General features: G+C 44.7%; 1 protein-coding gene and 1 non-coding gene across 2 annotated transcripts; both read left to right on the plus strand.

Moving 5' to 3' along the window:
• Positions 1–235: 235 nt before the first annotated feature.
• On the plus strand, positions 236–317 carry TRNAS-AGA (transfer RNA serine (anticodon AGA)). The gene has a single exon. It is a non-coding gene; the product is annotated as a tRNA-Ser (tRNA).
• Positions 261–15,148, plus strand: CFAP418 (cilia and flagella associated protein 418). The gene is made up of 6 exons (XM_075920344.1): positions 261–608; positions 2,252–2,351; positions 4,773–4,843; positions 8,288–8,353; positions 10,082–10,177; positions 13,894–15,148. Exons 1-6 carry the CDS (start codon positions 487–489, stop codon positions 14,051–14,053), a joined length of 615 nt encoding a protein of 204 aa, XP_075776459.1. The 5' UTR covers positions 261–486; the 3' UTR covers positions 14,054–15,148.
• Positions 15,149–15,382: the final 234 nt, after the last annotated feature.

The following is a 15,382-nucleotide window of genomic DNA, read 5'->3' on the forward strand; positions in this document are numbered from 1 at the left end:
ATGTCCATAGCTAATAATCTGTCAGCCACAGTACTCAACCTGTGGGGACAACTGACTAACAATCAATTAATGAAATAACTAAGTATTACACAGATGCACAACATAGACCTTTCAATGTCGTGACAATGGGGCAAAAAGATCCAAACACCAGAACAAACCAAATTAGAACTGAAAAGAGCAAGGACAGGCACTGCGGATGCTTCTTATGCTACTGCATTAAACCACTTTGCCACAAGTAGTCGTGGCCGAGTGGTTAAGGCGATGGACTAGAAATCCATTGGGGTCTCCCCGCGCAGGTTCGAATCCTGCCGACTACGGAGCTCGGACGTAGCTTTTGGTGGGGAGGCCAGTCCCACGATGTTTTATTAGTTTGCTGTGGCGAGGCCCGAAGCCTTTCCGCGGCGGCGCGCCCGAGCCGTGTCCCCATCCCACCCAAGCGCGCGTGCCCGCGGGCTCCTTGGCAACGGCGGGCGGCGCGGCCTGGCAATGGCGGACGATCTGGACGCGCTGCTGGACGAAGTGGAGACCAAGTTCTGCCGCCTACAGGCGCTGGGGGCCGGGAAGCGAGAGCGCGGCGGAGGCGAGGCGGTGGCCGGGGAGAGGGGCAGGTTAGTGGCGGCAGTGGGTGCGCCGCGCCCTGGAGGGCCCGGCTCGGCCTCCCGGCCCTGCCGCTCAGGCCGAGGGCTCCGGCCCTGCCTTGGGCGTCGTGTGTCCCCCGCAGCCCCCACCCTGGCTTCCCAAAGCGCCGCGTGTGCCCGTGTCCCCCCACAGCCCCTCCCTGGGATGTCGCGCGTGGTCGTGTGCCTTGCGGCCCCCTCCCTGGGATGTCGCGCGTGCCCGTGTCCCTTGCGGCCCCCTCCCTGGGATGTCGCGCGTGCCCGCTCCCCTCATAGTTTCCCGCTCCCTATAGCCCTGGGCGCTGCTTGTCTCTTTCCTCCTCTTCCCCTTTCCCCCCAAGTCCCTGGGGGCTCTTTGTGGCCCTTGGGTCCCGGGGTTCTCGGTCCCTGCCGGCTCACACTCGTTCCTGGCTTGGTGGGGGGGTCATTAAAGTAACCTCTTAGAAACCAAGTGTGCCAGCTGGGTTTGTGGGGGATCAGCAGAGGGCAGACCAGACAGGGCAAGCCCTGAGGACGCACTTCCCTACCAACTCTGACAGAAATGTAGCCCTGTTAGTCTGGTGTATCTGAACCAAAACCCAGGACTATGCAGCACTTTAAAGACTAACAAGATGGTTTATTAGGTGATGAGCTTTCCTGGGCCAGACCCACTTCCTCAAATCAACTGTGTGTCCGCTCACATGTAGTGCCCATGTTTTGGAGCTTGTGTCCACTCGTGTAGTGCCCTTATCTCTGCTGCCTCTTGCTTGCATCCCTGGCAGTCTGCTAGCTGGCTTTGGTGATCTGTTGTCAGCATGTAGCTGTGAAGTCACAGTGAGAAAACTAAACTAAACTATGCAGTTACTGTTGTCCCATACTGAACAATACAGTTTCTCTGAACATTAAAGGAAGTTAGAAATTATGTGACTAGTTTTACCATCTATGTGATTCCCACAGCCCCCTTACCCCTTTCATTCTCCTTGTGTCTCAAAAGAAGCAATTTGGCAACAAGCTGAACAGCAATAATAGGAAACTCTGCAGTAACTAATGTAGTTTATTAAACAAGGAGTGTAAACATTTTAGAGTGTCTATCATACATAGATTTGTAACATTGTCTGCCGAGCAAACTGTGTAATTTGATTTTAAATTATCTAAACTGCAGTATTCATGCACTTATCACTGATATGCAGCAAATCGGGTATTGCCACACTCACAGAATCAAAAATCGTTAAATGGGCCCAAAATCACGAGAAAAAATATAATGATTTTCAGTTTGTCATTTGATTTAACTCACCCTGCCCATTTACAGTGTGTGCATGTCCAAATTTACTGGGTATGGTGATTTTGGCCCCACTGAAGTAGCTGTTCTTAGCCCCTTTACCTGGCCAGAGTAAATGGGGAAAGTTTCATTAGTATATAGACCAATATACTTTAAATTGCTTTGATCATTTAATAGTGTTTGCAGATGTTCAGTCTGATTTCCAATTTTTCTGCGCTCCTACGCCACTAACATTTCATGCCTTAGATACTAAAGATATGTTAGAGGGAAAATAGCTGAATGTTTTTATAGCGTTTCTTTAAGCTAAGGAGCTATGGTTAAAACTAATGTCGCTGCTCATTTTACACAACGATGGATTTTCCTCTACATTTTTCAGATCAGCAAAAATACTAACAAAGGCTGTTGTTGATGAAGAGGACATAGATGACATTATTAAAGATATAATTGATGAAAGCAGCTTTTCCCAAAAAACTGTGGTAAGTAGAGTTCTGAAAAATGCTGTAGGAAGGGATTCAGTCAGAAAATGTTTTAAAAAGGGATTTTTAGGGAAGTTGTTGCTTGTTTTTAAATTCTGAGACAGCAAGTAGGTGCGGTGAACTTGGGAGCTTGGGATATGTGAGCTAGGGTTGTTAAAATGTGTGTCTATATGTAAGCATGTAACCACTGAAAAATTCAATAGCAGCCTCTGTCCATGGGGGGGTCGGTCCGAGCTCCCTGTGGACAGCGGATGCTCCTCATCTCCTGGCTCCCTCTGCCACTCCATGCAACTTCCTCTCATACAGAGGCAGCAATGCAGGGTTACAGAGGGCTCCTCAGGAGTGGCTGCCAGTCCCACCCCCAGGGACTATAGAATAGTCATGTAACCAATAAGATTGTATGCAGTTAAATTACTATTCAAATACCCGATATCTAACATCCTTGGTCAGGAACCCAGCTTCTGGAGTCAAGTAACTTTGGTTCCTAAGTAGTTTCTTGCAGGAATGAGTTCCACACACAATGATGGGAAGAGCCCTCTAAGCATTTCCCTGGCATGTCCAGATCCTGGTCCACTGGATATTTGCAGTATTCATAGAGTCGCTGCTCCTAAAGAAACAGTACTTACCAGATTGCCTGTTCTATCTCAGATCACCGCTCCACTCAGCACACAGCCTTTAGATATACTTGATTTCACTACAAACATAAGTTTATTTAACAAAGCACAGAGATTGAAGTAATAGCAAATAGTACTGGAAACAAATGTTTACCTATAAAATAAAGTTATAGTGCATTCTTGAGCCTAGTTAATTACCAAAGTACTCTCATGTCTTATAGAGTTTGGCTTATTCAAAATCCTTGCAGCTCTTTTTAGCCAGCTTAGCAGTGATCCTTCTTTCATGAGACAAATATATTGTTAGCTTGGCTCCTGTATAAAGGATTCCATATGTTTCAGTCCCATCCTTTGTCTTTATTCAGACACAGAGTACCCCCTTGCTCATTGTTCAATCCTGCAAATTTCCTCTTTTTTAGATTTCACGATCTATTCTTTTGCCTGTGGGTCAGTATACAAATAGGCCTACGTTGTGAGCTATACAATATACAAATGACTCATCAATAGCCTACTGGTCCTTGGTAGAGACCTCACATGCCACCCTTTGGTGATCTGTTATGCTTATAACCAATTAACCCCCTGTGCCTTCTGATAATTGGCAAAGCCCAGTTGTGACCCAAGAAGTCCTTGGGTCACAAGCCCAATATCAGAATCTCCCATAGCTCAGTGCATAAACCCTAGCTGAGCTCCTACTAGGAAAAACTTCAAAAATTGCAATTAATGGTCTTGTACTTTCCAGGATTTTTTTTCTGTCATTACCAAGATACTTGTCTAAATACAGGTTGAACCTCTTTAGTCCAGAACCCTCAAGACCTGACCAGTTCCAAATGAGAGAATTTTCTGGACCATGGGAGGTCGATATTGTCTAGCAGCTTTACCAACATTTCCACTGCTTACTGTGCTGTTAGAAGACATTTAGGGGTAAACTAGAGCGAAATAACAGCACAGAACACTTGAGAGCTAGGACTGGTGGCTGTAAACAAACTTAATGGAACCACGGGAAACCTGGCAACACCTATGAAAAGTGGACATCTAGCTAACTAAAATAATTTTGGACAACAGTTGTTTCTGGACGAGAGAGATCTGGATTAGAGTGGTGCAACCTGTAGAAGCTTTATCTTCTTCAGTCTACCTTCTTTGCCCTTATCTTAATTGATGTTGCAGTCTGGAATGCTAGTGTTTCATGGAATCATTGTCTGGTGGTTAACGTACAGACCTGGGAATCAGAGTTAAATTTCTAGCCATGCTAAGCATTTACTGTGTCACTTTGGGCTAGTCACTTAGGCTTCAGTTTTTAAGTGTATTTACTAATTTTCAGTGCCATACTTGAGACATCTAGGATGAGCTTTAAGAAGAAAAAAAAGGTGAGCACCCACAATCCCAGCTGGATAGATTTAAAAGATGTACATTTTGAGTTCAAGTTATTTGATTACTATTCTGCAGAGAGATCATTATTCCCGCCTGTACCCCTCCCCGCAATGCCCAAATATATTTGTGTGGAGTGGAGTAGAATCTGTTGCCTCCATTGTGCTGGGTTCTTGCAGAGCCCTCTGCAAGGGGAAATCAGCATTTGGCAAGGAAATTGAATGAGTACAGGTGTGCTATGAAACTGTTTCCCTATCCACCTGTGGGGGTATCTACTGAAATTGTGATACTTTTTTAAAGAGCCAGAACACGGTGGTGGGTGGCTTGCAGTTTGTCTACCCTCATTCCAGCTTCCATCAGACCAGTTTCTGGCCAATGCTTATTAAGCAAAACTGAATGATTATGTTATAATGGTATTCCTGGTTCTCTCTTTGTTTTGAGATAGAAACTGAGATCTAAATCTGGAAATCCCACATCTGAAGGAAATAGTGCTTCCATTCAGGCTCATGGTAAAAGGTATGGGACGAATGCTGAACTGAGTGCACGGTGTATACATTCTATCATCAGAATACTATTAATAATGCCTACTATTTAAACTACTAGATTTACCCATCATTGCTCAGATCCTTCAGGGCAGGAGGCTAGGGTGCGGGTGCTCAGGGCTGAGAGGTGAAGGGGCTCAGGCAAAGGGGTGGATGATGCAGGGGTCTGGGAAGCTCAGGGCAGAGCTGAGGCTACAGGATTCAGGGCAGGGATGGGGTACTTAAAGGGGGGGGCTCAGGCCAGGGGGGTTGTAGGATTTAGGGCAAGGGGACCATGGCAGGGAGCTGTGGGTGTGGGAAGCTTACAGCAACGGGTGTGGGAGAGGTGCAGGATTCAGAGAGGGGGCTGGGAGGTGGGGAGGCTATGGGCAAGGGGTAGCGGTACAGGAGTCAGGGTGGGGGGTGAGAGATGGGGAGGGCTCAGGGTAGGGGCCTGAGAGGTCAGGGAGGAGGGGCTTACCGAGGCTGCGTGTGGCAGTGAAGGTGGCACTGTTCCGACGGTGGCCCCTCCTGGGGACCAGAACTGCACTGCCCTGGCAGCTCCTCTCAGGGGGAGCGAGGACCAGTATTGTGCTGACCAGCCCCCCTTTCCCCTCCCCCGGCCAGGAGCTCTCATGGGGGGCCTGCCTGGCCTCCCAGATGGTGGCTCTTTACAGAGAGGGTGGGGCTGGGCTGCCCGGCCCTGCTGGTGCTTCTCTGCCGCCTGGCAGTTCTTCCAGCTGAGGGGCAAGCAGCTTCTCGCAGCAGGGCTGGAGCTGCTGGCTGGCGGAGCTCCCCCCTCGCCCATCTGGCACTGGAGCTGAGGGCCAGGGGGGAAGGGTTTGGGGACTGGAAGCCACTTACCTGGGCCGGTGGCTGGCAATATGGAGAGCTTGAGCTGGCCACTGTTGTCTTGGTGTTGCTGCCCTTCTGTGGTCAATCTGCAATATAACTGTCCCCCATGCATGCTGCCCCTAGTGGCCATTGTGGAGCATAACTGTCCCTTCTATCCGAACCCTCACTTTCCACGTTACGGAAAACAATTGATGAGGATAAGAAGAAGACGCGTACCAAATTTAGTCGTCCTAGTTCTTACCATATAGGAGGTGTTCTTGAGCAAATGGACTCACAGAAGGATGGACGGACTCATGGAAAAACAGACAGATGCACAAACTCTAAAATATATAGAGAGATGACGACGCTGAATTGCAAAGGAGCTAAGTATTTAGAGGAGCTTTAATAGGAGAAAGAACAAATAATGCAGCTTTTTGACAGTTTTGTGCCTCCATAGTACAAAGAAGTTGTTTTCATTCATTTCATAGATTCCAAAGCCAGAAGAGACCATTGTAATCATCTGCTCTGATCTCTTGAATAACACAGGCCATAGAACCTCTTCCAGTATAATCCCTTTTATAAATCCAGTCTTGATTTAAAAACTGCCCTGATGGAGAAACCAGCACAACCCTTGGTATATTGTTCCAGTGGTTATTTACCATTTAAAACTTACACTTTATTTCCATTCTGAATTTGTCTAGCTTCAGCTTCTAGTCTCTGGATCTTGTTATATCTTTGTCTGCTAGACTGAAGCCCTCATTATCAAATATCTGTTCTCCATGTAGGTACTTGTAGCCCGTGATCAGGTCTCCCATAAGGCTTCTCTTTGTTAAGATAGATTGAGTTCCTTAAGTCCATCAGTATAAGGCAGGGGTGAGCAAAAGCCATTCAGCAGGCCAGATCTGGCCCACCAAGGGCTTTGATCCAGCCCGCACGGCTGTTCCAGCACCTGCCCCCTACTGCATTGCCTGGAGCCGGAGTCGCACAAGCCCTTTCAACTGCTTCTATTTTAAGGGCTCACGCCTTCCCTGCACCTGTCAGGTAGCACGTTGCCTGGCAGTTGTGGGGAAGGCATGAGCCCAGGCCCAGCCTTAGGGCAAGGCAAGCAAGGCAGTTGCCTCGGGCTCCGTGCTGCCCAGCACCTGCCCGCCCAGCTGCTCACTCGCTGCCCTGCCTAGGAGCTGCACAGCCACGCGGTGCAGCCAACCACAACATGTCGCCTTGGGCCCCACAGACTCTGTGGCCAGGCCTGCATGAGCATATTAAATAGAAGCAGGTGAAAGGGCTCGCTCATCTCCGGCTCCCAGGCAATGCGTTAGCGGCACCAGAACTGCAAGCCCTTTTAACTGTTTCTATTTAAAGGGCTTGCCTGAGCCTTTTAAATAGAAGCAGTTAAAAGGACTCGCAACTCCTACCCTGCTGGTAGCGCATTTCCTGGAAGCCATGCGTGAGCCCTTTTAATTGCTTCTATTTAAAGGGCTCACGCCTTCCTGGGACTGCAAGGCCACACATTGCCTGACAGGCATGGGGAAGGTGTGAGCCCTTTAAATAGAAGCAGTTGAAAGGGCTCGCGTGTCTCCGGCTCCCAGCCAACGCACCAGAGGTGCCAGAGCTGCAAGCACTTTTAACTGTTTCTGTTTAAAGGGCTCCCCTCTCAGGTGGCTGCATTGTCTGACAGCCACTTGGCCGGATCTACTCCTTTAAATAGAAACAATTGAAAGGGTTCACAGCTCTGGCTCTACGCTAGCACGTTGCCTGGAAGCCAAGGACATGCAAGCCCTTTTAACTGCTTCAACAAGCCCTTTCAACTTCCAGGCAACAGCCCCAGGGAAGGCACAAGCCCTTTAAATAGAAACAGTTGAAAGGCCTCATATGTCCCCAGCTCCCAGGCAATGCGCTAGCAGCGTGGCCGAGAGCAGTGAGGCCGGGAGCAGTGAGCCCTTTAAATAGCAGGAATTGAAAGGGCTTGCAGCTCCCATCTCCAGCTAACATGATGCCTGGGAGCTGCAGGGGAGGCTCCAGCCTTTTCAACTCCTGCTATTTAAAGGCTCTGCTCCTTCCATCCGAGGCTCTGCCCCTTCCATCTGAGGCCCCACTCCTTCTGGGGCAGCCTGCGACCACTTCATACATTTTTGAAGTAACCCCCTCCCCTCAAAAATTATTGCCCACCCCGCTATAAGGCATGTTGTCTGTAAGGTTACATTACAGTGCTACATATTATTGTAGTTGCAAATAATGTTCTGCCACATGGAAAAGCATTAACAGTTCAAAATTAGATGTTCTGTTTTGCTTTTCTATGTTTCAGTCCCTATACTATTCCGTGAACACATTGCACCTAGTAGTGTTTTGTGACTCTTGCTTATGCACGTTGAAAAACTTTTAACTCCTATGCTCCTGGATGTTCAGCATTAGTCCAGTAAAGTAACACTTATTTTATAAATACTGTGCCTTACAGTCCTAAGTAATTAATGCATTTGCTGAAAAGGTACATATGCTCATTGGAGGATGACAGGCTGAGTCAAATCAAATTAGGTTGTTGTTATTATGCTACTTTTTCCAAGTGACTCTCAACTAATTTTACTGTTTCTCTGTTGAATTCGTGTAGTTGTTGTCCAGTGTATATTGGCGGAAGCTCTACACCACATGGTATAGGAACAAATATTTCTCAGAGGTAGGAAATCTGAAAGGACTTTATTTGCATTATTACAATCTTAATCCAAGATAAGGTTCTTATGTAAAGTTTCTGTTGAGAGATGATCAGAACAGTCATATTGGGTCAGACCGAAGGTCCATGTAGCCCAGTATCCTGTCATCTGAGAGTGGCTAATGCCAAGTGCCCCAGAAGGAATGAATAGAAGAGATAATCATCAGGTATCACCCATTCCTAACCTCTGGCAAACTGAAGCTGGGAACACCAATCCTGCCAATCCTGGCTAATAGTCATTGATGGACCTATCCTCCATAAACTTTCTAGGTTTTTTTTTTAATCCTGTTATACCAAATGTAAATAATTGGGTTAAACTTACCTTACCTAAACACATAAGAAATTTTGATAGAGTTACATGTGATTTATGTCATGTGTGTGTTTTAGAGACCTCGAGAGTTTATCTGCTCAGTATTGACGCTAAAGGTTTTTTATTAAAAGTAGGGTAGGCTCTTATGATATCACCAATTCATTAGTTCTCCAGTCGTAATTACTCAGCTTAGGCTGGACTTGGATTTCTATTTTTTTTTAATCAGTTAAAATTTCTGGCCATCTTTAGGAAGGAAAAAGCATGCAAGGCAATCTTTTCCTTTGCAGGAAATAAATAAAATAACCCAGAGCCAGTCACAAGAAATTTCAGCCCAATGGGAGTTTTATTCTAAGTCATGTTTTTCAAGTGTTTGTAACAAACTGTGTCTTCACAACCAGAATTATAGGCCAAATCTTGACTCCTATGCTAAGGATTTGCACAGGGAGTTTATGTGGGAAACTTAATTTTTCCCTGTAGAGTCACTTTGGTGCCCACTAGCTTCAGCTGTGTATGTGACCTCTACATCCCTTATTCAAAAGGCAGTTTTGTTTAATGGAACTACTTAGTTGTGGTTACACACATCGTGCAACCACTCAAATTACTTTGCTGAGAAAGAAGAATTGTGAAATATTGCTTCTTAATGGGCAGGGGAAGCAGTCTTCCTCAGTGGCCTTTTCCTTTGTGATCTTTAATAGAGTAGCAGTTCAGCTGCTTTTGAGCCCTATGCAACATATTATCCTACTGCACAACACTAACATAGCTCTACAGTCTAATATCCTAAATGTAGACTTCTGTATTTTTCATCAGGAAACATTGACAATCTTACATAAAAATCAGTATGAAAAAATAAGCTTTTAAAATACCAGCATTCTCTACTAGTAAATAATTTACCTAATACATTCAAGGGAATCTTTTAGCTTTCTTAGTGATAAGACCATGCCTTCTCTTCCTACAATCCACTGCCTCATTCACTGCACACCTTCTATTTTCATCATCCAAATGGGGGAGGAGTTGAGATAGCAGCCTACATAAACTAAATTAACCTAGCTTCAGGGGGTAGCTGAGTCAGTCTGTACTGGATAAACTTAAAAAAACAACAAATGGTCTGGTAGCACTTAGACTAACAAACATGTAGATGGTATCATGAGCTTTCGTGGGCAGAGCCCACTTCTTCAGATGATCAGAGTTTAACCTAATTAGTTCCCAGGGCACCATCCAGCTTGTGCACTCAGTGAGGCAGTGGAAAGTATGATCAGGGATCGTGTAATAAAAACATGTATAATGCATAGTTCTAGCATTTTGCAACTTTTAAGCAAATTTGATTTTGAAATCTTAATGTATTTTTGTAATACATCACTGCTATTTGATTCTGTTACTTTGAACAGAACATGTGATCAGCTACGTTGTACTGCCTGTGACTTCCATGTGTCTCATTACAATGACTACCAGTGGGATAAATCATGTGATTATCTCTTTTTCAGGTATGCTTCAGATAGGCTTGTAATTACTATGGGGGGGGGGGTAATATGCTTATCAGAAATGTACGTTTTAATAGATAAAGGCCCATATTTATTGCTGGCATAGTCAGGTGCTGCTCTATGTAAGTTAATGTCACTTCCACTAGTGATGAATTTTGCCTCTTGTGTTCTAGTGCAGTATGTCTCATTCATGAATAAAGTAAAAAATATGACTCTGCTTATGTTATGTATATTTGCCATCATGCTTTTTGTGACACTGACTTATTGCTTCTGTCACTTCTTCCTCTCTGCTGTTAAATACTATGTATATAAGCTGCACAGTGAGATTCAAGCAGTTTGAAAGCCTTTGTTGTAAAAATGCAGACGTTTAACTAAATGTGAGGGTTTCCATGGGACAAAAAATCCTGATCCAATCACTTTCAAAAGTTTTATTTTTGGTTAAATTGTGGTAATTCTCTGCCACTTCACTCCAATGGGGATTTGAAGTCTCTGGATTTATCCTTTAGCCATTTTGGCTTCTAATTTCTCTAAAACCTTTCCTGAGAACCTTAATCACAAATAAGAGGCATATTCCTGATTTATATAGGGAATTTAAATACCTTGAATTCCACTTATTTTGATAAAATCTGTTTTGATCAAAAATTTGTTCTATTGCAAAACATTGGTCAGGTTAACTAGATGTTCAAATTGTGTGAACACCAGGGGGTGTATTGTAGCTTGCAAAGAACGCTGACCCCTTATAACAACACATTAATAAGACATCTTGTTATTAACATTCTCTTCCTTATTGTTTTAGGACATCCTTTGTGTTCTCTCTGATCCTAAGACTTGAAAGACCTTTGTTTTTAATTAATGCTCTGCCCTGATAATTTTTTTAATCTGACTCTTTGTTAACTAGAGAGTTTCATGAATAAAAGGGCAGAATATATATTATTTAATGTACAAGTTATTCTCTGCAGTTCCTCCAGCTGGGGTGCCTCTAGTAGGCGGGGAAATTTGGAGATTAAAAGTGACGCTAACAAGATACTTGCAGCTCTAGTGCTGAAGAGGGAAAGAGCTGTTGCTCCCAAGGTGGGGACTGTAACACAATGGGTCTCACTGCCTGCTGCTCCTGTTGTTCCCTAGGAAATTAATTTTTCCGCTCTGGGGTGCCCCCTTTTGGCTGGTGTCTTGTTCCCCCCAGCAGACCCACGTCCTCTGCGGCGAGAAAAGCCGCTCCGCATCTCCCTGGTCTGCTGGGGGGAAGCGCTCCCTGCGCCACCGGAGGCGGCAACAGTGGGGGAGGCACCCCGCACTAGCGGCCCCCCCCCCCGTTTGTAACTAGGGATCCAACGTAAGTCGGATTGATGTAACCCGGGGACTGCCTGTATTATGTTGATGCCTTAGGCACTTAGGCCTGGTCCACACTGGAGGGGAAGGTTGACCTAAGATACACTACTCCAATTATGTTAATTGCATAGCTGGAGTCAACATACCTTAAATCCCCATCCACCCAGTGGGAAGCTGATGGGAGCACCTGCTCCTGCCTGCTTCCCTTACTCCTCGCAGAACGAGGAGCACCAGACACCCATGGGGGCTGCCCTCAGCATTTGATATAGGGGTCTACCCTAGACCCACTAAATCGAACCCTAGAAGCTTGACCTTCGGAGGGTCAATCTTCTCTGTAGTGTAGACATGCCCGTACATCAGCAAGACAAGGCTTTATTGTGTACACTAACATAATTAAGTCGACATAAGCTGCCTTACATCAACCTAACTCTGTAGTGTAGACTAGGTCTCAGATATTTGATTACATTCCTCTGCAAATTAAACAAGTATACCTATTCAGTTTTTTTAATGTTAATATTAGACACACCTGGTCTGTTAAACATGTCCTAAATCTTGTATTAATGCTTACTCTGTAAATATAATTGTTAAACACAGAGATCTAATGACCATATTCCTATGTAATGTCCTTTAACAAAAGCTCACTTGTAATAATTTTGTTTTTCATACATACGTGACATGGATGTGTAAACCTGTTAATCTTTCCAAAATAAATAGTATAAAAATGAGATTTTAAGGATGGGCAAGCAAATGAGTAAATAAATATCTACCCCACTGTTTTTTGTTCTCAGATTTCTATTTCAACATTTTTATTGTACTCCATCAGTGTACTATTTGAACTGGTATAAGGGCAGCAGATGAAAATTAAAGGAAAGAGCAGGCTACATGTCAGTCATGGTTAAAACATTAAGTCAACACTTGGTTTTTGAAATAACAGATTTTTACGCTGGTACTTTGCTTCATTTGAAGATCTGGATGCTAGTGTAGAAGTAACTTGTGATTTGGTTCACGTTCTCCCTGTTGTCTGTCATTCTATATTATGTGGTGTGATCTTTTTGTCTTTCTACTCTGCACTAGTACCCTTATCCTCTCACCACTGATCCTATAATGATTAATTTGCATATGCTATTTCTTGACAGCAGAATGTCACTATGCATATGTATTCATTTATGATACAAATGAACTAGTTAACTTGGGATAACTTTACAGATACTGTATGAATCTAAACTAAATGAATATTTACAATGTACTTCAGATTCACTCGTTAGACCAGATTGACCCCTCTTTAGGTTATTCTCAAGTAGGAGAGCTGACGCTACTTTAGTCTACGCCGTACTTTGCAGGATGGAGTTGCCTCTTCTGCAGAACCAGCAGAGAACCAAGCCTACAAAAATTTCTGGTTTCAGTACACCTGTAAACAGTAGTTACAGTGCACTGAGACCTTTACTTAGGAAAGCATTATATCCAAGACAGCATTTTAACACCCACTTAAATCCCATTAAAAGTAATGAGACTTGAGTGCACACTTAATGGCCAGCATGTTTTTAAGTGCTTTTCTGAATCAAGGCCTAACGCATGTTTCGTAACCTAGCATGTGGCTTGAATGCAGGCTATTATTGCACTGGACTCTCCCTCTTGTTGCCGATCCATAATCTCCTGTTTCCCTAGAGGGTGTATACCGCAGAGGGGAAAGAACAAGCAAGACACTTTGCTCCAGTCAGAATTATACATCATTTCTGTTTTTTCAGGGATTTTTTAGTGGCGGGGAGGGAGGGAACAGTGCTTCAGAGAGTGGCTATCTCCCTTGCCCTCACCCCAGCTGTTGTACTCTCTCCCAATCTGCATAGACCACCCATGGGGGGGATCAACATTACCACAATACAAAACGTTCCTTTTCTTCCATCTAATGTTACTAAAAATAGGGTCCCAGGAGGGTTTTGACCCAAGGTTTTGCCTTCTTGAATTTTTATTTGCTAAAACATAGTTTTTTCTTGTTTTAAAAAAAAAACAACGTTAAAATGACTTGAGTATATAAGCCTCTAAATCATTAAACCAGAGAAGCTATTGCACTATAACCTCAGTGCTTACCATTAATGTGATTTTTAAAATTGCATGAGACAAGCCCATTCAATAATTTTATCCAGCACTGTGTGAGGACTTTTATAGCTCCCACAGTGACGGAACCTGGCACTGCAACAGTCCTTTACCAACAAGGAACTGGTTCTGAGGGCAGAATTCTATGGGCTGGCATCTTTTCTCAGCTTCACATGCTACTCTTCCTAAAGTCACTCATAGTATACACATCCAATGCCAGAATTTGGCTACATGGTGCAAAGTGCTTATTTTATAGAAAAAAGAAACATCATACTAAAGTGAACTTATTTGATTGACAGGAATAACATGCCTGACCTCAGTAAATTAAGAGTGAAGATGATAAAGAAGAAGGGATCACGGGCTTATGCTTGTCAGTGCAGTTGGAGATCCATTGATGAGCTAACTGACCTCCGAACTGACCGACAGCTTCGTTGGGTCTGTGGTAAACATGTAGAATGAAGTCTTCTTGAGTGTTTGGTATGCATTCCTGTGTGAAAACAGACTCTCAGGACAAACTGACTTCCTTTTAGTTGGTATTCCCCACTCCTTTCTCTGCTCTCAGAAAATGGAACCTGAATGTATTATCTAGAACTAGATAGAGACACTGAATTCAAAACTGAACATTTTTTCTTCTTGCTGTAACTGTCTCATGAATTAAGATTATTCACAGAGGAAATATTCAGCTTGGAGACCTTCTGTTCCCAGCTGCAAGTTACATTAAAAATGTCAATGATAAGTGGACTTGAAGCTCCCCTCCCCTGTGCCAATGGAGGGAGAAACAAAGTGGAATCCAACATGAGGCACAGAAAAGGGGAAAAGAAAGAGCCCCTAAGCATGGCCTCCTGAGCCAGCAGAAGACCTGTACAAGATCTTTGACTCCATGGAGATCAAAAATGTCAGAGCTGTGGAGCAGCCATGCCCTGTGGCTCTCTTTCAGAGGTAGGTGACTATCCACACGGAAATTAATGCCCCTACTACTACTTTGCCTGTAGCCCTATGCAGGGGAGGTAAGGCTTGCAGCCAAAGGAGCAAGTAGTACAGTGCCAGAAGGATAAGGACAAGACCAAGTGTCACCACGCAAGGCTTCACTTTTCTTTATTCACAAATCCCAAGAGCTGCAGAGTTTGCAGGCTGCCATCCAAGCTCCTTAGTGCCCATCACCCTTTGGTTCCTCAAAGCCCTTTTTCTGTAGTACAGCATTCTGTGGAGACTTTGAGTTGTATCACTTAAATTCTTGAGCTTTATCTATAATTAGATGCTTTAAAGCAGGGCTACTCAACACATGACCTGTGGGTGGGATCCTTTGAACATGGTCTCCACTGGGAACATGCTCCACAATGGTGAGGCATCTCCCAGACGGGGTGAGCATTGAAAGATGCAAGCGGATGGGCTGGCTGGAACAGATGGGTACAGGCTGTCGGCATTTCTAGCCCCCATGGAGGAGGTGCTGGGAGCGCCAGGGCATCATGGGAAATGCTGGCTGCTTAGCCTTGTAGGCAGAGCCTGAGAGGTGCTGACTGACTCACACTGGCCACATTTGGGTCCAGCGCCACAGCTTAAGGCTTAATCTTTGTATTCATGCCCGTTAGTGTGAAAAAAGCTTTTTGCATGTATATTTGCATGTATATGCAACCACACTTAAGTTGCAGCCCTCAGCATATGCTGTGAGTATCATTGTGGTCCCCCGGGCTTCCAAAGTTGATTAGCCCTTCTTTGAAGTGTAGCCACGGCAGCACTTTAATGCTGCAATGTGGCCATGGCAGGAGCATGGGAAGAGAGCTCCCAGTG

The sequence above is a fragment of the Pelodiscus sinensis genome, chromosome 2 (genome assembly GCF_049634645.1).
Source record: "Pelodiscus sinensis isolate JC-2024 chromosome 2, ASM4963464v1, whole genome shotgun sequence".
NCBI classification, from domain to species: Eukaryota; Metazoa; Chordata; order Testudines; family Trionychidae; genus Pelodiscus; species Pelodiscus sinensis.